Consider the following 23,656-nt stretch of genomic DNA (forward strand, 5'->3'; position numbering starts at 1 on the left):
TCCTTTTGCACATTGTTGTTAGGAGATACATGCTTCTTCTGTTCCTTCCCATCCCCATTTCTCTGGGGTTATCTCTATCTAGAAAAATAGACAGAATGCCATACAACGGTATGACAAGCCCTTGGGAAGTATTTAGTAGAAGAGCATTTTGGTGATACCCCATACCAATAGAGAAGAGTCTGCTTTGCTGGAATTAGTATGGTGTTGCCTAAAGCCATTGTCAATGATCCTTCCATTGTATTAGGGTCACACAAAAGCACACTGGCTAGGGGGCACTGGGGCCTGGCTCAAGGGCAGGATTTACATCTGCTTCCCTCTCCTGGGAGTGCACTGTCTCTACCTCCTCCTCTCTGGTCAGTCTGGCTTCCTGGAAGTTAGCTGGATCCTTTTGAAGTCTCTAAAACATTAAACAAGCAGGTCATGGCACTCCAGGAACTGTCACGAAGCCGTGCTACATGTTGTCATTTCACACTGATGTCCTCAGCCTGAAAGCCTTGTACTTTACAGATCTAGGGTGGGGAACAGAGACAGATCCGGAACAGAGCTGTGACTTCAGCAGAGAACCAACCTGTGATAAAGGGAAGGCCCCAGAGATCCCAGGAAGTGTGGCGCTCCTTTTCCTAAACCATCTCTGGATGTATACAGGTTCTCCACCCTCCCCCTTTCCAGTCTCCTCCTTACACCTCATCCCCCACATTTGGTCTTGGCTTGACAAGTACCCTGAATGAGTCAGGACCTCTAAAATTCACAGCCAGGTCCTACAAACTCCTTAAACAAAGCAAAGGGAACAGTGGGGAGGTGCAAAGTTCGTCTGATCCTTCCGCTGAGCACGAGGACAGGAAGGACTGAATACAGGTGCAGATGTTCCAACCCTACTAGGAATAGGCTGTGAATAAAGGGAAACTACCAGCAATGGCCTAGAAGGTTCTCTGGTGGAACATCCTGTCTTCTGGGATTACCATGGAATCTCAGGCCTAAACAAGGTACCTCTTCTGCCTCTCATAAGACCTAGCACTTCCACATTCTTTCTCCAAGAAGAAATATGGCACCCATACTTATCTTCTCTTAGGAAGTACTTGAGTCCCCAACCAAAATGTATTTATATGGCTCCCACTGCACACTGCCTGCTACCCAATAAATATTCATTTGATTCATGATAGTCTCAAGATGATTCTTATTTTCTGGTTAGTGACAGCTAAGTTCATGTTTCTTTCCCAAGAAAGCCTTTCCTGACTATAGTTAGAGAATGTTGGAACATGAAAGATCCACAGCCTGTAGGCGACCTATTCGTCCTCCCTCTGCAATGCTTGTCTCCCTATCTGACCATGAATTCTTCCGTGGCTTATTCATGGCCTTTCCCTGCCTGGCCCTTCCATCCACACACATCCCAGTACCCAGCGGGGAAGGAGCAATGGTAAGAACAAAGGCCTTTTCTTTCTTCACCACCTCTGGTGCTGAATTAGTAGCACTCAATAATAAAAATAACAATGCTTACCATTTGAAGATACTACACAAAATTCCAAAGCACTTTTAAGAACATTATCTCTAATGAGATAATGCTTCTCACAAAAGTCGGTAGTTAAGTAGGTGCAATTAGCCCTAAGTAACAGATGGAAACTGAGGCTCAGAAGGTTAAGAGACCTGCCCTGGGGCACACAGCCAGGTCAGCACTTCTGTTCCTGTTAGCACTTCCCTCTGCAATTTGGGGCCTCTCCAGACTCCTCAAAGCGCCATTAGCAAGAAATGATCATTAGGCAAATTGAGACAAGGAAGAGAAATGCCAGGAAAATGCACACTTCTCCCCAAACCACCAGCCTGGTGATACCTGACCTCCACAGTCAGCGGGTGAGTCTCCCGTTGTTCTCAGAAAACTGGGAACTACACAGGCTCGCAGATACTATCTTTTGTAACTGGATGTCCCTTCCCCAGGGCCTAGAATGTAACAGATGCCCGGTTATGTGACAATCGGCTAATGAACGATGAAAAGCAAGTAAGGTTAAAAATGAATAAACCTGAAATAAAAGGTATGCTGTGACCACAGACATACGAGATGTCACATCTAAAGCGTTCCACACGTTTAAACACCTGGTTTTCATTTACACAATTAAAAATGGCAGAGAATGAGTGTGGGTAAGAATGTCCTCACCCCAGGCCGGTTGTATGACGACCAAGCGCTTCCAGACACGCAGAAACCTGGAGCCCCCTTGCTAATCAGGCAAATGAGGTCTAGGTTACCAAAATCCAGTGTATAAAGTGGGAAATCTCGTCCAAGAACCTACCCCAAGTCCCTCTCCATTGGGGCACATTTTCTAAGACTTCCTTCCCTTCTAGAAAGGGCAGCTTGTACCTTCCAGGGCACTCTCAGAGATAGACTTGGGCCTGGTGGCAGGCACACAAGTGCTCTCTTGGAAAGCTAAGAGTCCTGTGGTCACTCAGTTTTCAAAGCTACTCCTTCTAATCCAGTCAGGCAGGACACTGTTCTTTTGAAGGCTGGTAGCAGCTAACTAACCATCAACCCCACTCTTGGGACAAACCCCAGGCTCCTCATTGAGTCCACGGTACCTCTATCCGAGTGCATGCATCTCCTCCTTCACCTGACTCCAGGTACCACAGATACCCTGAGTTCCTCTCCACAACAACCCGTTGCCCTGATGTGCTCGACATGCAGGATTCTCACGGATGTTGCGCACTTGGCCCCATCTCATCCCTGTGACTCTGTTGCTGTTCAGCAGCCACCTCCTCAGAGAGCCCTTCCGTGTTAACCAACCCACTGTCAATGCCGCTCACTCTCTCTCGGCCTCTTTTACCTTCTTCCCTGTGGCATTTATGACGCCCTGCCTGAGTCTCTCTCGTTTACTACTCTGCCTACTGAGTTTCGGGCAATGTCACTGACTCTGTACGGAGCCTGAACACAGGATCCCCAAGGACAGAACCTTGTGTTAGGCGGGAGGTGAGCTTTCAGAAGGACTACCCAGCAGGCCTCCCAATTAAGGAGACCAGAATCATAGGTGGGCCTGCTCAGATCTTAAAACAGGATATAGACATAATGGTGGCTCCTGGCTGATGGTCAGGGTGGAAAGACAGCAGCGGTAGCCAACTCCAGATGGGCCAGCTCAGGGCCTCAACAACAGGATGCAATCACTGACAGTGGTCCATAACAGCTAGGGGAATACACAGAGGGCCACTGCCCTTTCCCCGAGTAAGCATTTCAGTGTTAAGAGCTTAAGTCCCATACACATTCCTGCATCTTTATATATTTACTTAGACAGAATTCCGTGTAAAATGGGCTTCCCAGAAAAAAAAAAGTTCTCTTCCTAGAAGTGCCTACGCTGAGAGAGGCACCAGGGACAGGCTCATCGGGAGAGAGAGAAAAGCACCATGCTAGCAAAAGGGTTGAAGCTGCGCAAGCCAGCCCACTCTACCTAAAAAGCAGGTTGTTGTTCACGCTAATCATTGCTCTTGACTGCTTACTCCGCTACTGTGTTGCTTCTGAAATCTCATCCATCAGAAGCACAGGAACCAAGACTGCCACTAGGGTAGAGAGCAGAGGAAATGAGGGACATCCCTGTGGTGCTGGCCAGCCTTTGTGCAGCTTTGTATTTCCAGCACACTCCCAGAACACAGCTGCCATCCAGTAAGTATCTGAACCAGCATGTACACGGGTGCACTAGGATGTCAGCAGGCTTACTCATCAGGAAGGGAGGCAGAGATGTCTGGAATATCTAAGAACACCTTACCAGACTCTCTTCTGAACAAACAGAAAGCAAACGCTAGTCTAAGGACACTCAGCAAGTGGAGGGAGAAGGAAGGAGTCCAGAGATAAGTGACAGTGGCGCTAGATGAATAAGGGCCACCAGACCTAACCGCTGCAGAGAGACATGCTCACAGCCCTCACTGTCCCAACACCAGCACAGTCAAGGCTGGGCAGTCACTCCTGAGCTTCTTACCAACTGCCAGGCACTGCACCAGGAGCTGGGCACATGTGATTCCCTACTCCCTCTTGCTGTGAGCAGACGCTGAACTGTGCCCTTCAGAAAGGTCTATTTATGAACTCATGGTCAAGCCTGGGAACTCAACTTTATTTGAAAATAGTCTGTGCAGATGAATCAGGATAAAAAGAAGCTATCACACAGCACAGTGGGTCAGTTCAGAGAGGTAAGCTGGACCCAGAAGTGAGAAGCATTCTGAATGAGTCCTCCAGCCATGGAGTGAGGGGCCGTCACTCCAGTCTGTGCACATACAAAAGCACTTTCCCAACCAGAGCGGTCCATCCAGCTCTCCAGAAAGCAGGTGACAGCCGCACCGCTCTCAATCCATCTTAGAAAGGTCAGAAACTAAATTTGGAACTTGGCTTTTACCTCTTTTACATCTCAAAGTTATCTTGAGGCTAAGGGGAAAGGTTCACAGAGGAATGTGCCAGAAACACAGAGTAAACATTCCAGAGACAGAATATCCATGTTGCTTTAATAGCCGCAGTAAGCGCAGTTGTGGGGCTTTTTCTGTTTCCCAGAATTCCTATGCATTTTCTCACTTGACTCTCCATGGCCCACTGCGTTATTATCTGTATTTCACAACTAAGAAGTCTCACGTCCACGGCAGGACACTGGCAAAGCCTAATCGGTAGTCAGTGGTAGAGGTGGATCAGACCCCACGACCACAGCAGCCAGTTCAACTTCCTCTTGGTCCGGTACCCAGCCTGTTAGATACAGTTCTGTGGTATTTCCACAAAACCTGGCTGGTCAGATGTCTCCAGCGAAGCCGCACTGTGTGAGAGAGCCGCGGAGGAGCTCGATTGTACTTTGATAGGTAGGGGAAGGACGCCTTCAGGATGGGTACCCATAGCTGGATGTCCTTATAGCCCCCCCTACCTGATGTTCCCAGTCCTGAGGCTACCACCTGACAGATCCCAGGAGACCTGGAGCTCACACGCAGCTTTCCGAGTTCTCTTTCTGGCTGTAAACCTGTCTCAGGAAGTGCACCTCTTATTCCAATTCACAATGTTTTCTCTATTTAGGAAAATGCCTAGAGTCCTCTGTGATTGGAGATTTCAGCTAACATGAGTCACTGGTCCATGGGAAAGCCAGGTCTCAAACCCAAGCCAATGTCTCAGGAGCCAGCAGATGCCCTCCCCTGGTAGACAAGTGGACCCTAGGATACTCAGAGACACAGAACACCCTGAGGACCTCCACTCCTGATACAGGAGACCCACTTCCTCCCACACCTCAGGGAGGTCACGCCACACAGCAGGTAAGGGTACAGACTCAGGAGCCACCTGCTCGGACGGGACCTCAGAACTACTGTTTTGATTCCCAGGCTGTGACCTCACACAAGTTAGCTTGCTGCGCCTCTCCCCTATTTAAAAAGAGGGTGACTATGGCAAATATGCACACTCCCTGTTATGTCAGTGAAATACATAAATAAGAACGTGAAGGGCTGACTGTAATTCTACCCGGAGTCTGATGGGGTTGTTGAAAAGACTAAATGAGTTAACACATGTCGCGTACCTAAAACACTGCCAGCAGTGAGTGCTGACATTAAAGTTGTCAGAAGGCACAGATCCAAGTGCCTCAGTCACACAGGAACAGTCGCGAGAACAGAGCGAGTAGTGGGGGACAGGCACCGCACAGCCAAACTCCACAGTGCTGTCCCCAGAGCTAACGTAGCTCATTCACAGGTAAGCCAGCCATCAAAGCCTATCTGCCTTTACTTTGTACACAGCTAGCAAGGACCATGGATGACTTCCCGAGTCCACAGGAGAGGAAGGAAGAGAAGATGGCAGGAGCTGGAGCAGTGGACCCCAAACCTTTCACACCACGGCGCATTGCAAAGGCACACTGCAAGTCATTCTGTCCCCTGATGGCTTCACAGGATTGCTGCAAGTCTCAAAGTCCAGTTTCCTAGTGATGAAGCAATCCCCAAAAGAGTATGGAATATGTTCATCATTCTTAAGGATCCAGGGGTCTCTATTTTATATTCTAGAAGGCTTTCTTCACATATGTGTAAGTGCCAAAGTACCTGGGAAAAGGTTCCACTACATGAGGAGTCAACTTGACTTCCCCTAGAGTGAATAGGGATTAGTGAACACAGAGCAAGAGGGGTCATCATATTTAGACTTCAAAGTGTCCCCTCCTGTGTTACACGGGCAAATGCAAAGCAGACACTGCCTTCTCCCCAGGAAACAGTAAGCGTGCAAACGCCGAGTCAAACAATAACCTAGGCACCCTGATCAGCCACACCTCTACCAAGGGCCTTGCCACCCCATGTGAACTGCCACGCTCTCAACCAGAAACCTAAGGCTCTCTGCTGGTTTTGGTGTGTGTGTGTGTGTGTGTGTGTGTGTGTGTGTGTGTGTGTTTCTGCCTTGCCTCACCAGGTCCTAGCCCAAACTCATCACCTACACTGTGGTTTAAACCTCTATGAAGTTTTCTGAGGAACCTGTGCCTCCTCTGCCTGGTCGGGCCAGAAATGAGGAACAACCATAAGATATGGGGAGACAGACACCTGTGGCCGGGATGATAAGATCACAAACCGGTAGTACATATCCCATAATCATTTCACACTAATCTTCCATGGGCAAATAGTTTATGGTCTCTGAGCTTTGGTGGCCACGTCAATAAAGCAGAGCAGTACTCATATCCAGCCCACAACATCTAAGCACATTTGTGTCTGAAGGTACACAGGACAGCAACTGCACATACAAATATCGCCAGAGCCACTCAGGGAAAGCTGTCTCTTCCTAGGCTAGAGAGTAGAGTCTGCCTCTGGCCTGAACAGAAACCCAACTTTCCAAGCTACACAAAACACAAGGTTCATCAAGTTTGACTAGTCAATGACCTGGCTAAGAAGTACCTCACCCCACACCCAGGAAAGTGGCTTCCTCTTAAGAGGTGGAGGAGTAAGTATTGTCTTGGTGAGATAGCCTGCTTTTCCTTCCCAGGATCTTGCTTTCTGCACAGTTCCTGGGAAGTCTGGAGCTCTGGTAGGTCTGTGCCTCCCACTGTCTCAGGGGCTCTGAGAGTCTAAGGTCGCTTTCTCTAGACTCTGGCCCTTTTCACTCTTGCTCTAAGGCTGACCCCCTTTGCCATGGGGCTTCTTGCTGAACCTCCATGTGAAACCCGTGGCTCTTTTCCCTTCTCCTCTGGACAGCTGCCAAAATTGACAGCTTTCCTAGCCTGTGGTTTCCTTTTAAACACTAATAAAATTGTCTCCAATCTTCCTTCTGAGTCGTCCTCAAATTCTTTAATTGAGAAGATGAAAAACCTTAAGAAGGGATCCCAGTGTCCCCAGTAACAAGTGGCACCCATCATGGAGCACCACAAAATTTCTGATGACACAGATTTGTCAGCTGTGTTTGTCGTTATTGTGTTAAAGCTAGGAGAGGGGGTCGGCACTAGGGCTCAGGTAGGCAGGCATCAGGAGACGAAGTCGGGACTGGAGCTCACGTAGAGCATGTGTCTAGCAGGCATCAGGAGACTGGGTCGGGCCTGGGGCTCAGGTACAGAGCATGTGTCTAGCAGGCATCAGGAGACAGGGTCGGGACTGCGGCTCAGGTACAGAGCATGTGTCTAGCAGGCATCAGGAGACAGGGTCGGGCCTGGGGCTCAGGTACAGAGCATGTGTCCAGCAGGCATCAGGAGACAGGGTCGGGACTGCGGCTCAGGTACAGAGCATGTGTCTAGCAGGCATCAGGAGACAGGGTCGGGCCTGGGGCTCAGGTACAGAGCATGTGTCTAGCAGGCAGAAGACCCTGTGCTCCATGGCCGGCATCACACCCACTGCCCCCCCCCCAAAAAAAAGTATTTAAGTAGACTCAGAGAAGTCTTAGAACAATTTGCTTAACTCCATTTAGCCTCAAATGAATTAAGTTTGCTTTTGAAAAGGAACAAGTTTGATCTTGTTTTGGTTTGGTTGGCTTTTTCAAAATATCTGCTAGGACTGTCACAGCTTCATCTTTGAAACATTTTCCACAAAGACCGGTGCGAAGGGCCCATGCTGTACTTTTGTTCCGACTTTCGTTGCAACTCTCTTTCTGCCCCTTGTTCGCCAAGTCTTCTTACTTCTATAAGCCTTCATTTCCTTGCCCACGTGCACGAAGGAAGAACAAAGCCTGGCGGCCTTCAGTCATTTGACTCGACAAAATCGTTTATCAAGAGCCAGGCAGAGGCCAGTCACCTGAGATCCAGTCTCGGACAAGATGAACTAAATCCCCACTTTAAGGACACAAAGAAATAAAAATGGCCACGTGTCAGTGGGGGATTATAAATAGTATATGCAAATCTCCAGCACCTGGAGGAGTTGCAATAAAGGTGTTACGTTCTCTCTGCCAAAAAAAAGACACAACCGAAGTGAAGCTAAGCGCCTGACCGCGGGCCACAGCGCAGGCCTCGCCCTGCACAGCCCCCCCCCCCCCCCCCGCCGCCTTATTCTGATTTTGCTCACACACACTTACTGCTGTTTTGTTTTTTGGTTTGTTTTGGTTTTGTTGTTGTTTTGTTTCGTTTGGGGGGGGGTTGGTTTGGTTCTTTTTTAACTGGAGGCCTTGCTCTGTCAAAGTCTTTGTCTTTTCGTGTGTGCCGGTCTACGCTTTTTCCTCTCACTTAAAAACAGGCTGCCTTCTGCAGCCTCGTGCCGCCTCTCTATGCGAAGGAGGAGGTTTACAGAAGCAAACAGGGGTGCTGTGGCTCATGACTGCGGTTACGCAGTGTGTACGTTACAGCCCTCGTAGACTGACACAGTACGTCTGCTCAATTAGGACGACGCACAGATGGCAGCAGGAAAACCTGCTTGTCATGCCATTGTTGTCGCTGTACCCACCCAGAGAAAGACAGCTCACTCCCAGGCTAAACTGACTACGGAATGAACTGCAGATCACTGAGAGGAGTGTAGGGAAACGCACACAGGCATTGTTAGTCATTCCTCGGGCCTGGACAGCAGGCATCACATCTCAGAACTTGGAGCAGTCAAAAATGCAGGCCAGGCTTCAACCTAGTAATGTCCAAGAATGGGGACACACTGAGTCCCTGAGCTTACTGACTGGTGGCAGGGCAGGCAGTGGGGGAGGGGTCACAGAATTGTCCCTTCCAGGCTCCCTCCTTATGCATCAGCTTATCCAGGTTAAAGCCCAGCCACACAGCCATCCTCCTGCATTCGCCTTCTGAGGCTGAGGTCACCCTGAGGCTTGCAGATCCTAGCATGCTCCCAGACATCTGGGTAGCAGTCTTTAGTTCTAACGGACGGAAGTGTCTGCTGGCCCAGTACACCAGGGCATGGCCCCACGCCTCTCACAACCACCTCATTTAACGTTCACAGCAGGTGAGAGTGCAGTGAATTGCCCTGATTTTACAACAGTGCATGGGACTGTCATGTCCCAAGCTCGTCCCTCCAAACTCTGAAGAGGAAAAGGCCGGGCTCTCGTAATTCTCCTTCTTACTCTGCCTTCCTCTCTAATGGCACTCAGGTCTGCCTCTTGCTTAGAAAGCACATGGTACATGTTCTCCACAAAACATCAAATGCCAGCATGTCCTCTTAACAGTCAACTCCAGCCAAGTCTTTGTGAACTTCAGGGTTTACAGAGAGCCGGGCATTCGGCACACACAATAGGTTCCCTTGGCTGGCAGAGGCTGTTCGCCAGGCACGGCAGAATTTACCTACAGAGTAACAGCTGTCGGCAGGTGGGGCTCACAGTGACTGTGCTATAAATGATGTACTTCACCATGGGTGGCATGGTCAACAACAGGACAGCGATTAGGAACAACGGAAATGTCATGCCACTGGCCAGTTCAGCCTCACTCACTCACTAGTACTAAGAAAAAAAGGTAACCAAGACGATGTGGCCGCGGAAATGTGTGCTAGATGCGGCATACACCACATAAACTCACTTAGACAAAGGAGCTACCTTAAAAATAAAACTATGGCTTTACTCTGGACTATTTGTAATCTGTTAACAAAAGTAAGCCAAGTGTTAGAAATGGGGATGAATGGGAGCTGGGAGAGCTGTAAGAGAAACCGAGACTAGGAGCAGGCACACATGTGAGTTTACAGGCTCTGTACTGGGGCGAGCATGCCTTGCTAAATAAACTGCTCTTGCTCCAAGCAGAGTGGGAGACCTCCCAGCAGTTGACATGTGTCATCTTACTGTTTGGATCCTCGAGAGAGCTGTGGGTAGACAGAGACCAACTGTGTAGGGAGCTGAGGGTGGAGTCACTCACACAATAGAGAACATTCTAGATCACTTTTCACAAAGAGCAAGGCATACCCCCCCCCACGCTTCAGAAGCATAAAAAAAACTGAAAAATACAGACTACACGGACCCCACTCCAGACTCAGAATCAGGGCAGGTCTGGGAACATAGATGTACGTCCCCAGGTGCCGTACAATTCTCAAGTCAGAGAGTTTGAGAACCCTGGCTTCAGACACAGTTTGGTCTCTCCCCTGCTGGGGCTCAAGGCGGCACTCTGAAATGGCAATTCTCTACTAAGACAAACTAGTAACCTGTTGGGGGGGATTCTCAAGCTTCTTTCCAAGGGCAGTGAATACTTTTGTCAGAGGACTGTTTCGGCCAGAGAGAGCCTCCGTGAGCAGCTGTGACACACCCGCTGGGTCAAGACAGATGAAGCCACACTCAGACCAAGGGTCTCTTCTCCTTAGAGCCTAAGTTCACCCCAGCATCTCAGTCTCTGAGACTAGGAGAGAGTCTTGCAGGGTGAGTGAGATGCTGAGATTGTGCCTCAGTGTTTGTGAAGAGGAAATGAGTGTTGCAAGTTTAGGCTGACAGTGACGGTAGGTCCAGAGATGGGGGCGGGGTGCGATTAGGAAACAAACTTTTATGACCACATGCATGCTGTGGTCTTGGGACGTTGATATGTATGCACTGTGTTATAAGCTAGAAGGACTTCAGGAGGGTCCCACAGAAGGGGCCTGAGGGACTGGCCTAGTGAGGATCTGTGGAACATGTGAATGGAGATACCTCCAGCTCATGATGAGGGGGGAGATGAGGGAAGAAGGTGAAGAGGGAGAGGAGGGTCCGCAGGACAGAGAGCACCAGGAACAGAAGGCCCGTGTTAGACTCTGCGAGCACCACTGCTTATGGAGGTAGTAAAGGGAGGCGAGCCAGAAAAGGAAAGTGAAATCCCGTGGTGGGGCCTTGTAGGCCAAGAGGAAGTTATAAAGTACCCGACAGGGACTCGTTGATGGCTAGGCTTGTCGTCACAGTGACCAGAATCAGGCGGCAAGAAGGCTGCGCTGACTGAGATGCTGGGGTGAACTTAGGGAAACGCTTTCCTGCTGTGCTAGGGAAGAGAGATGAGATCAAGGAGAGAGAGGGAAAGAAAATGAGAGGCACAGGATCAATTGCTGGCAAAGTTCCTGTTTATGGAGGAAGACAAGTCAAAACTGCTGAGGGAAAAGGAGGTGTGAAGACTTTGTCAAGGAGGGATGCCTTAGAGAAGGAGGAGCAGTCTCCAGGCCACAGCACTCCCAGGGTATCTCCACAGCAGAGTACTTCCGCCCACAAGTGGGGCGGGGCTTGGTTGTTTGGTCTATAGGGTTTTCAAATTCATCCTTGGTTCCCGCCTCCCCCACCAACCAGTTGGTTACATGTCCTCATCTCCAGGGCAGAGAATGGGGATGAGAGCCACAGATACATCAAAGAATCATTAACTTGCCATAAAATCTACCCAACGTTGACTATCCAACTTGGTTTTCTTTTCTTTTTTTTTTCCTTTCTTTTCTTTTTTTTTTTTTTTGGTAAGTTCTAGTTTTAAAACATTTCATCACTCTGTTGTGGTTGGAAGCAAACTGCCACCCCTCCATCGTCTCCTGAGTCTAGCCACCCCAAGAGCAAGTTCAACGCTGGCTCCTTATCACCTACCAGGCCGCCATCTCACAGAGAGAGGCTGTGGGTTTTAGCCAGCCACGGATACATTGGTCTGAGAACAGATATGAATTAGTTCCAACCAGAGCTGCTTCGGAAGCTCCCTCAGGTTAAATGACGGGACAAGAGCTCAAAGGAAGGGCAGCAGAGGAGAGAAGCAAACACTTCAAAGAGACAGAACCAATGGGAAATGATCCTGCTTTGGGATGGCACTTTAGCTCATACAATCTTGACATGGAAAAGGTTTCTTTGTGTTAAGAAACAAGGTCATACCTACAGGGCTGCATGGACTACAGAGAACACGTCCTGCCTACTGACTCTAGCCACACGATCATTCAGTATTTGATGCCTATCTCGGGGACCTTGGGAAGCTATCCCCAGTACATGGCCCCCATCCTAGCCATGAGACACAGAAGAACCCCAGCCCATACACATGACATAACACCTTCCCTAGTACAGGTCTGTCGCTAATAGCAAAAGCTGAGGAAATTGGAGCGAATTCTAAAAAGTGCATCTAATCCAGAGGTTCTCAACCTTCCGAGTGCTGTGACCCTTTAGCACAGTTCCTCCCAACCAAAAATTATTTCATTGTTATTTCATAACTATAAAGTTGCTGTTATGAATCATAACGTAAATATCTGATATGCAGGATATCTTACACGTGACCCTCAAAGAGGTCGAGACCCACAAGTTGAGAGATTTAATCTCTGGAAATGCAGAAGATTCGCAAGAAATGGGAACCCCCCTTTGACAACATCAGGAGCCACAACTACAGGAAGGAAAATACCCTAACATTCCTGTTTCTCCTAAAAAGACCCCAAGCAAGTCCAATCTCATCGAACTAGAAGGCACCAGTGACAGACAAGACAGTGGGCTCGGTGATCAAACATGCTTCGGGAAAATCACATGGAAACTACCAATGTCTCGGCGCAAGTAGGAGAAAGTCGAGAGTCCTTTGCAGGCTTTTGCTGGAGCTCTCCAGGCAGCCCCAGCTCTGCCAAGTGCATTCCAGAGCTTGCCTCACATGCCCAGACCAGCAAAGACCTTTGCATTTGCAATGACTTCACACTCAGCCAAAAGTAAACACACTCTCCACTTTTTCCATGGACAAATTCTAACCCCAAATTGCCAGTGTTGGCCTCTGTGCAATCCAAATGGAAAGCCGCCTTTCCCAAAAAAATTTAAAAAGAAATAAAAATAAAGCCATTTTAACTCAATGATACCTCTTGGCCGCAAAAGAAAACTTTGCTAAAAGCTTCCTAGAAATTATTTAGCATGTAATCATGCAGGATGCTATGATCACGCAAGCAAAGCCTCACAATGGAACAGCGGCACTCAAAATACAACTGCTGATCCAAGAACGCTCACTCCAACATCTGCACTCAAGGCCGAGCATTTGCGTCACCCAACAGCGACCACTCTCGCGCCCCTAGGCCCGCACGGCTCATCGCCGCCTGATTGGAACAGTCTTCCAATCAGGAAGTAGACCGTGGTAAGGCAGGTACTGATCAGAATAAAAAACAAAATGCCCCGAAGATCTGAGCTGTGCCAAGCCCTGGCACCTGTCAAACACACATCTCACTTCTCTCCGACCTCGCACCCAGAACCCATGTGGCATACGCTCAGTTGCCACAAGTAGTAAGAAACGCAGACGCTCCAGACTTACCAGGTTAGAGTTGGTGGCGTTGGAGTCATCTTCTGGAAAGGGGATATAGATCGCTAAGGCCACACAATTGGCAAAAATAGTCAGTAAAATAATGATTTCAAATGGTCTGAGAAAGGAGTTAAGGAAATCAATGCCGCTGTTAACACAAGTGAAACAAACATACATTTATATATTTTTTAATGAATCAAAGATTCGTAAGAATTCTGTTTAAACAATGCATTCCAAGCCCCTTGTATTCTGAAGAGAAACATATGCCTTTTAAGTGCTTCTAGTGGACCCCCGCCAAAATTTTTTCCTAATATGTCAAGAGCAGTGGAGGCCAGTCGCGTGCCAGAGTAAACACAGATCTCTAAATACTTCTTCCCCCTTTTATTTATTTAGATTACATTTGATTTCATTTTCCTCATGTGAGCTTGGGGTAAAGAGCTCTGTCTGCCCCAGGAAGAATTCCCCCCCAAAACCCCATTTCCATGACAGTTCATGGCTCATGCCTGTCACCAGTGGACCCATACATACACTGCAGGGAGAGTAGTGAGTGGGGGTTTACACAAAGCGACCCCTCATGGAAATCTACAGATTTTGTTTTTCAGTATTTGGAAGCAAAGTTGAGAGTATTCTACCTCCCTAGGGTTTAGGACTCCACAAAGCCAGGCAGAATCTGCTCTGTGGGGTCAGAGGTAGGGCTCTGTAGAGGAATGGGGCATACTAGCTTTGCGGAGGCCCTGTCTTTAGTGTACGAGGCCCCACCAAGGGGTCTTCTTACCACGAGTAGTGATGGCCTGGGCTATAGAGCATCATCCCAGGGTCCACTCACCAGTAACAGCATACTCTGATGTTCTCTCACCATGGAAACATCAGGGCAGGACACAGTGAGCGGTAGGTTAATGTAACAGCACACTTCTGCAGAGATCATACCACACCCACCGCTGAAAGCAAGAAAGGGAGGCTTCACAGAAAGTCCCAATCTGGGTTCCCACAACTAAGTTCCCAGCCACTTTCACAGAGCCTCTTCTAACTAGCTTCCTATTGCAACGATAAAACCCTGTGACCAAAAACAACCTGGGGAGGAAAGGGTTCACTGCAGCTTATAGCTTGTAGTCCATCGCAAAGGGAAGCCAGGGCAGGAACTCAAACCAAGGACCCAGAGGCAGGAGCAGAAGCAGAGAACACAGAGGGTGCTGCTTACTGGCTTGCTCAGCCAGCTTTCTTATACAACCTAGGACCACCTGTCCAGGAGTGGCACTGCCCACAGTGAGCTGCGCCCTCCTGTATCAATCACTAATCAGGACAATGTTAGACTTGCCTACAGGCCAATCCGAGGGAAACATTTTCTTAACTGAGGTTCCCTTTCCCCACCTGACCTGGGCTTGTGCCACGTTGACAAAAAACTAACCAGCACTGAACCTAATGAGAGGAAAGGAATGGGTGAAAACTGTAGGGAAAAGGGACCAACTAAACTCTCACAGAAGTAGCAAACTCTGAAGCAGGAAGATGCCCTAGAGACTACTTGTTCCAAACCATCTCCTGCCCCCATGTCCAGTGTCACCTCATGCCATAGCATTTATGCTTAGAGTCACAGGCCCGCTAGGCTAGGACAAGAGGTCTACACTCAGAGGGAATCTGAACGGCTGCTTTCCTGATGAATCCCCAGCAGCCCCAGTGCAGAGCTGAGGATGCTTCTTAAGATGAGCCACTGCCCTCATGTGTCTTGGTATCACCAGATGACCTGTGAGCAGGGCCTAACTAATCTCCCCTTTACAAACATGGCCACCATCACATCTGTCCAAGATCTCCAGAAGGCAAGGAGCAAAGCCAGGCTCAGGGCCCAGTCAAAGCAATAGGTTCATACTATTATGACCTGCTGTCCTGAGGTGGCCAGGATCCAAGAGCAATGGAGACAGGAGCTAGTGTTAGGGAGGTGACAGCAAGGACAGGATCTAGCACTCCTACAGAGGCTTTGTGGTGATTGCCTCCCCACCCCCAACTCCCTGTCCCACTGCCAAACACCTGGAAAGAGACAGTAATCTCGACTGCTAATGGAAAGAACTAAAGCTTACAGAGGTTGTGTTGTGTCTGAAGTCATCAAGTTAGAGACCCAGACCCATCCCAAAGAGTAGGCTTCTGAGTCAGCTCTGAAACTACTTTGTGCTGGTCTGTCTGTACGAGGTGGCCCTGAGGGTATTTCAGAAAGCTAGCACTCCTGGCCCTCTACTGCATGCCCCTCTTCCTAACCACACCCCAACCTGCTCAGAACAGTGACTGTCAGCCCAGGCTGCGAGGTTCCATTCTTACTGTCCGGTGCCCTATCAGAAAGGGGTACAGGAAGGCAACTGAGCCAGGCCCCATGAATATCTACTGGTCAGATGTCCTCACTGTCTCTACAGGTCAGAGAGCCAAGCCTGGGTGTTTCAAGGGCTGTCCCCCTACCCTCCCTGCTACATGCACACATATGCACAAGCGAGCACCTACTGCCACACACTAAAGCCCCAGGCTGACACTGGAGGATTCTGTCAGCCAAGAAGACAAACAAGCAGACAGGGAGAGCAGGTGAGATGCAGAGGAGCACCCAGAAAGCATCATGCCCCCTTCAAGAACCAAATCGCTATTTAAGCTGTCCATCTGACAACAACACCAGGCCCCACTCTTCAAGAGCTGTTGAGCACATAGGCTCTCTCCACATCTGACCTCGGCAGTCTGGAGCTTTCACACAGCTAAGACTGTGTGCTGCATCCCTCCCTCTGCCCAGGTGGGAAAGCACCCTCTCTCGGGAGGTTCAGCCACACTAATCATCCAGGAAGGGCTGCGGATTCTGGGTCCTGCAGACCTACACTGGAATGCAAGTTGATAGCTATCTATTCCCATCCAGTAACTACTTCCATCTAGTAACCGTTTCTACCTAGTAACTACATAGTCCCACCTCGTTACTATCTAGTCCCACCTAGTAATTTGCTATCCGATACCACCAAGTAACTACCTTGTCCTAACTGTTAAATATCTTGTCCAACTAATAACTCACTATCTGGTTGCATCTAGTAACTATCTAGTACTACTTAGTTACTATCCAGTCTTGCCTAGTCCTCTGGCACTCTACTAAGTACTTAGCACAGGAGTTTGGGAAGTGCATGGGTTTTAACTGTGGGGAATCTGGATGTAAAACCAACTTATGGGAAGTCTTTTGGATCTCACGGTTTCCCTGCTCTCCCTTCAGAGTAGTAATCTCTGCATCCCAGTTCTCTTACTCCATGGCTCTGAAGGCAGCCTGAGAAGATTAACCAAGTCTAGTTTCTCACCCATTCATGGACTATGTGCAGTTTAGCAGACTAGACAATTTAGGAGCAGCCCTTGCTGCTATAACTGCATACTGCTGTAGTTACTTTTGGAAAAGGAATTCAGTTATTCCCGATGGGTGCTGTCTGCACCCCAGGTCTTCTTTTCACCTTCCAACCACTACCCAAGGGTTCTAAATCTTTCCCTAGAAACTCACAAATGAGAGGAACACTCCATCCAGATGGAAAGAATCAAGATTTTTTTAAAAAAAAAAGATTGAATTTGATTTCTTAACTCAAATTTGAATTTGAGTTTTAAAAAAAAATACCTAGCACGAAGTGTCAGGGATCTAATGCTGTCTATTCCTGGTCACGTGTCCTGGGGAGTTTCATGTGACTTATTTCATCCCTGGTGATAGCCAGGGCTGTGCTTTGAGGTCTTTTCCAGTGTGACTCAATACTCAGACATTAAGACTTGTGTCCATGGTAACATTCCAGCCCTTAAGAGACCCGGTTCCTAAAGGCCTCTGCTTCCACTCCTTCCTGTGTGTTCAAAGTAGATACACATTACTTGAGATGATGCTTTCAACCTTGGCTATCCCAGAGCCTGGCCTGGAGAACTCTGTAGAATGTCTGGGGATGAGTGGGACCTTTGGCATCTAGAATTTGATAAACCTTTCCATGTGATTCCAGTGCAGAGCCCAGGCTGAGAATTCCTACTGCCAAGCCCTAGGGTTCTCATGCATTTCCTGGTCCATTCACACCAGAAGGTGGTCAGGTTGTGAGCTACTGCTACACCATGCCATAGGAAAGAAAGTTATAAAGCAGCACGCAGCAACAATGAAAACTACGGAGGCAGGTAGAGTGGATACAAGTTCATATTCCACACTGATACATACAAATTTTCTCTAAAGTTACTGGTGACAGGCCCAGTGCCCTGTCTTTCAAATGCTTGGGACTCAAAGCGTTTCACGCTTAAATCCATGTTTGGATTTTGGAATCTCTTCAGATTCATGAGAAATCTTGGGAATGGGACCCAAGTCTGAATTTGAAATTCATTTATGTACTATGTACACCTTATACACAACACAAATTTTAGAGCCTGCATTTTGACTGCAACCTGTCACATAAGATCAAATGGACAACTTTCCATCTGTGTTGATACTATAAAAGTTTTAGACTTTAGGAAAATTGAGATTTTGGATTTTTGGTTTAGGGATGCTTGTAATACCAGCAAATTCTGGGACCTTGTCCTCTGAGATCATGACCCATGGAGTCCAGCTGGGAGGTCGAGAATTCTAACTTTCATCGGTGGGGCAGTAAATATAAGATAAACCTAACATCACCAGCGCAAGTCTATGCTTGATATCCCCAGAGTGCAAGCCAGCCCCCCCCCTCCTGTGCAGATCCAAGGAACGCGTCGGCCATCCCAGAGCATAAAGGATATTTCCATTCAACGATGCTTATGCATGCCCTCCGGATGGGGTTCTTCAGAGTCAGGCAGAGCAGAGCACGGGGTGGCCGCGTGGCAGTTGTACCACCCTGCTTCTTGGGTTTCCCGTACTGCTGCCGCTTCCGCTGCGTGGAACTGACAGTAGAGATGGTTGCGTTGCCAGCACTGCCCATTAGCTTGGCCTGCCGGGCGGCATCGATGGCTGCCTGCCAGGACAGCGCTGCTCCTGGAGTAGGGATGTGCTCGGGAGCGAGCCCTGCAGCTGCATTGGCATTCATGTTGGCATGAGCTGGGCGTGGGCTCCCATAGTTGGAACCTGCACCGAGAGAAAAAGGCTACCGTTACTATGGTGAAAAGAAGAGCACTTTGGATTCTAGACACAATTTTTGGGGGAAAAAAAAAAAACAACTTTTTATCAGGCTGCTGCGGGAATTTGGGAGGTGACATACCATAAAACACTAATATGTATGCTGAGAACTACAGCCAGGAAATCTGTTCTAGGCCTTGTCTAACTTAGTTCAACTGACCGTGAACATGTCGCTCTGCTCTTTGGTCTCACGGACTTGACTTAGGCACACAAGAGGTGAGACTGTGCTTTCCGAGCACTGAGATAGTGAGAAAGAGTACAAGGGAAGGGGAAATTAAGGCAACATATGGGCCTTAACAAATTTATAAGAACGCACAAATAAAATGGTTACTTAAAAAAGAAAAGGGAGACTAGGCAGGGATGGTGCATGCCTTTAATCCCAGCACTTGGGAGGCAGAGACAGGCAGATCTCTGTAAGTTCAAGGCCAGCCTGGTCTACAGAGTGAGTTCCAGGACAGACTCCAAAGCTATAAGGAAAGAAGGAAAGGGAGAAATGAGGGTGGGGTATAGGACTTAGGAAGAAGGAAAAGTTAATGAGTGGCACACCAGCTCAGGAACCAACGATGCAAACACACAGTACGCTGCAGGGAGGATACCCTCAACACTGACTGGAGCTCCTACAGCAAAGACAAACGCAGTCAGGGAAGGGGCTGGGCTAAAGGAAGCTCCTATCCAGCCAGGTGATCTGGATGTTGAATGCCCCCCTCCAAGACCATACCGATGAGATCCCAGGGAGCACTCCTGGGAGTTATAGGGACCTTTGTGGTATGGCCTTCCCCAAGCCACTTTCTTCCACCACTGAGATGATTAAGTCACTAAAATAACTTAGTTTTTGCTCAGTTAAGATGTGTCAGTTATCTCATGCAATCAAAAGAGAGCCAAGCAACATGCTTGCCCAGTGCTCAGCACACTTTCCGGGTTCCAAAATCTGTCTGTATTCCCCATCACAACAGCCACAGGCAATAAATTTCAACTATAAGTCCAATGATTGACATCAGATTCCAAAAGGGTGAGGAAGGGATACTGAGACGTTTCCGGGCACAAGAGGAATGCTTATCATAGTAGATGATCGCTGTCTACCGTGGACAGAGGGGAAGGTGTGAGAAACGCACAGATGCCATCCACTCATCACCCACTGGATAGAAAGGCGAGCACATCAGGCCTTCGTTGGTACCAGCTATCATCAGCCACCTGCACAGCTGTTGTCTGCTGTCTGTAGCATTGGACCTGCGCTTTATTCCACAGATCCTGGTAAAGCGTCTCCATTGTACCCACTTCCCTGGCACACTCACCTCACCACACCACCCCCTCACTCTCTTCCCTTGCTCTGCCCAGTGGCTCCAGGCAGCTGCTGTACCCCAGGGACACAGAATATTTACCAGAGTACCAGGCTTGTGAAGAACAGACCCCTCTGTCACAGCTTGTCATTTCCTGCCCTGCTCTCAATATATAGATGCCGAAGTAAGGAAGGTCCCAAGAAGGCTGGGAACTGGGTTTCCTTATTAAGACTCCAGAGCAGAACGCGAGAGCATGGGTTTGGATTAGTCAAGGCAGCTGAAGCAGAGCTGCTCTCCTCAGCGGCAAGATAAGTGCCTTCATTCGACACACAAGAAAACAAAGGAGCACATGACTCACTAAAGGTCACAAAATGAGACAGTGGAAGATTCGGCTGCACTCAGAACTCACCGTGAACTGCCACACTGTACCCCTCCCTCCTCAGCTCCTTCAACACTGTACACACATGCACACGTGTGTGCACACAGCCCAGGAATACATCTGCACCTCCTGGTATTTCTGGGCAGAGGAGAAAGTGATGGATACCTATATTTAATGAGCACCATCTCCAATACTAACACCTATGGTGACTTCCCAGGGACCTCCCTGGTGACTGAGAGTGGAAAGTATCCCTGTTTCATTTTCTTACACTGGCGTGACCAATTCCAAAGTGGCCCTGTGTTCCATCTTGGTTTGGCAAACTGGGCTGTAACTTAATTCTTCCCTGCTTTTTGTTCTATCTGTGGCATGCAAGCTTGACATTCTAGACTCTATTTGGCATTGGCAGAATTTAGTGGATGCTGTTTTAGCTCCTGGACTGATCTTCCCCCACATCTATAAAAGCAGCCATGTTCCCCTACTGGCAGCCTTGCGGCACCCCAATTTCCTACTCATATCGATGCATTACAATGGCCTTTAGTCGAGGACCACCATTGTTCACATAGTAGGTGCCTCATATCACAAACCAAGCAGTGCTAGGGCTCTGGGATGACTCTTAAGACGAAGGTGGAAAGCATTAGTGTAAAAACCAGCAAGGGTTCCTGGGCACCTTAAGCAAAAGGCAGGGTCTCCCTGAACAAGCCAAGGGATCCACCAATATCAAGGCCTCTTGTACGAACTCCTGAGCACCCTCATACTCCATAGGGTTCCTTATTTATATTGAGAGCCATTTTCATAACACCCGGATACCTCTGGAACATGCCATCTGGAGAAAGCACATATGCAAGGGCCTGAGAGTGGAGGGGAACATAATTTCAACTTGTCCCTGGCCAGGGGACAAGAATACAGTTATCTTCAAATACTGCTACGGCCTTTGAGTGATAAAGGGCACTTCCATCATAACTGTCCACATGCAGAAAGGTAAGAAGTGTATTCTCCAAGGTCAGTCTCCATGAGGGCTGTGGAAACTGTGACCTTGGTCTCTCCAAGTCACTTTTCCATCCAGACCTGAGGCTCTAGGCGTGCCTCTAGGAGCACTCACAATGAGAACTACAACCATCCAGGGGGTCCCAGGAGTGTGGAACGCCCATCTTTGTAGCAAGGATTCTGAGTCCAGAGTAACACCACGAAGGTAGGGCAGCCTGCATTGTTTCTCTGGTGCTTTTTGTTAGCACAAAATCACCACCCAACACAAAGACCAATTTTCAAATTATAAGGCTGATTCAAAGCTTTGCCTCCTGGCTGCCAGCTGAACTGATGCCACCGGTTAAGTCTGATCTGGCTCTAGCCTTACTGGGCTATATCCATGGATGCTCTGGTGCCCAAGAAAATCCCAGAATAGCAGTTCAGCAAACCAGGCCACATGGAAACAGGTAAGAGGTCTAGAGCATATTCCGCTTACTCCTATTTGTCCGGTGACTCGGCTCCCTTGAAAACAGCCACATCCATGCCTACTACACACAGGTATTTCCTCTTCTCAGAAGGACAAGGACACAAACAGGTCCCCATCACAGACCCCTTACCCTCATACCACCTGCAAGGGCCTAGAGAGACATTCCAGCCAGGGAATGGACAGGTGCATCCTCACTTCCTCCTAGTCAGTGATGGAACAATGGCATGGTTTGTTTTCATTCACTCACCACTCCAGAGGATGCTCAACATCTATTGCTGTGACTATAACAATAACAATGTCCTGATAACCAACAACATCGTCCTGGTTTGTATCGCAGGCATTTCCTGGGGGCTCACACGTTTCATCCTCATCACATGAAGGTGGCAGACCTTCAAGGGGTGGGACCTGATGAGAGGGACTTGACTCACTGGGGATATGTCCTTGAGGGAATATAATAACCCGCCTCTTCCTGTCCTTTGCTTTCCAGCCACTGTGAGGTGAAAGGTGCAAGTCATACTCCCTGAACACAATGCGGTGCCTCCCACAGATCTGAAAGCAATGAGCCAATGGGCCATGGGCTGAATCTTGTAAAGCTGTGAGTCTCTGGCAGTTTCACAGTGACAGAGAGGTAACCGACACGAAATAGAACACAGGCAAACATTAAAAGCTTCCTTGATGGGTTCTGTCCATCTACACTGTGAGCACTGAGTCCTTCCACTTGCTCCATGGACAGGGGAGAAACTCTGAGGGAACAGAGGTGATCAATGGTTTCTGCTTCCTGTGCCACCACTCTAGTCCAGGCCACCATCCACTGCCTGCCCAGAAACGCTGCAGGAACCCCTGACATTGCTCTCATTACCAGGCTCCCCATCTCGAGCCCAAGCCCCACTCTTAACCTGTCGCCATGCTCTTTTGGGAAATACAAACAGTAGACCAGGCCCTGGCATTCTACTGTTTCAATCATTTTCAAACCCAAACTCTTTGTCGTGTTTCTTGAAGCCTGTGCATGCCGGCCCAGGCCAAATCCCCTGAGCTTATTACATCCGGGACTCCTCTCATCCCTCACACATGCCCGGTTCTTGCCTGCCACAGTGCCTTCACATGTTCTCAGAATGTTCTTCCCTCTGCTCTTTGCTTAGTGGCTCCTTTACATACCCCAGAGCTGGCTTTAACAATTCTGCCTTAAAACCTCTGATCCAAGGAAGCAGAACCCAACCTGTAGCTTCCAGTATTCCCGCCCCTCCTTCCTCCATGCCACCCTTAAGTAAAGATGCAGATCCCCAATGAGCCATAAGCATAGAAGAGGTATGAGCTTCAACAGCACAGCAGTCTTCACTGGTCATGTGCCTCTGCCACAAATAGAGCTGGTGAGTCCTGAAGAATACCCTAGTTCAGAAGGCAGCTCACCCCAGGGAGGAAAAGCTGCAAGACTAGAAAAGCATCAGACTAGAGTCTGATGTCACTCAAGAGTCTCTGAGCACACAAAGGACTTCTTTTGGGCAGAAGCCACCCAAGACCTGCGCAAACATCTATCGGGATTTTACATATGTCGATTCTCCATGATGACAAGGGCCCCATAGTCCCCTAAAAGCACAGTAATCATCCTCAAGCAGGAGCTGCACTGGCTTGAACCAGGGCAAACCTGGTGGCTAAAGTACAAGAGGACCCTGTCTCCTGGTCTTGAATCAGCCAAGACTGCCTATCACCAGTTCAGAGCAGCTTCTCCATGGATGACCCCAGTGGGCCTTCAAGGGTCACCCTGTGGCATGGAGTGACAGGCTATCTTACTGGACTACAGAGGCAAGGAGCTGAGCAAGGTTCAGTCTCCCTGACGCCAGAATTCCTTTTTTTTTAAATTTATTTATTTATTAAAGATTTCTGTCTCTTCCCCGCCACCGCCTCCCATTTCCCTTCCCCTCCCCCAAT

The 23,656-nt window shown here is 48.7% G+C and overlaps 1 protein-coding gene across 10 annotated transcripts in view; it reads right to left on the reverse strand.

Moving 5' to 3' along the window:
* The window catches only part of Cacna1c (calcium voltage-gated channel subunit alpha1 C), a 665,087-nt gene that overhangs the window by 489,356 nt on the left and 152,075 nt on the right, over positions 1 to 23,656 (reverse strand). For all 10 annotated transcript variants that reach the window (XM_041642573.1, XM_041642544.1, XM_041642566.1 and 7 more), the window contains exons 2-3: positions 18,252 to 18,573; positions 13,539 to 13,644 (exon numbers count right to left, since the gene is read on the reverse strand). In XM_041642573.1, coding sequence (XP_041498507.1) covers positions 13,539 to 13,644; positions 18,252 to 18,573 — 428 coding nt within the window. The remainder of the gene's footprint in view (positions 1 to 13,538; positions 13,645 to 18,251; positions 18,574 to 23,656) is intronic.

This window comes from Microtus oregoni, unplaced genomic scaffold (genome assembly GCF_018167655.1).
Source record: "Microtus oregoni isolate MIOR12 unplaced genomic scaffold, Mior012 000002F_ref0000024, whole genome shotgun sequence".
NCBI lineage: Eukaryota > Metazoa > Chordata > Mammalia > Rodentia > Cricetidae > Microtus > Microtus oregoni.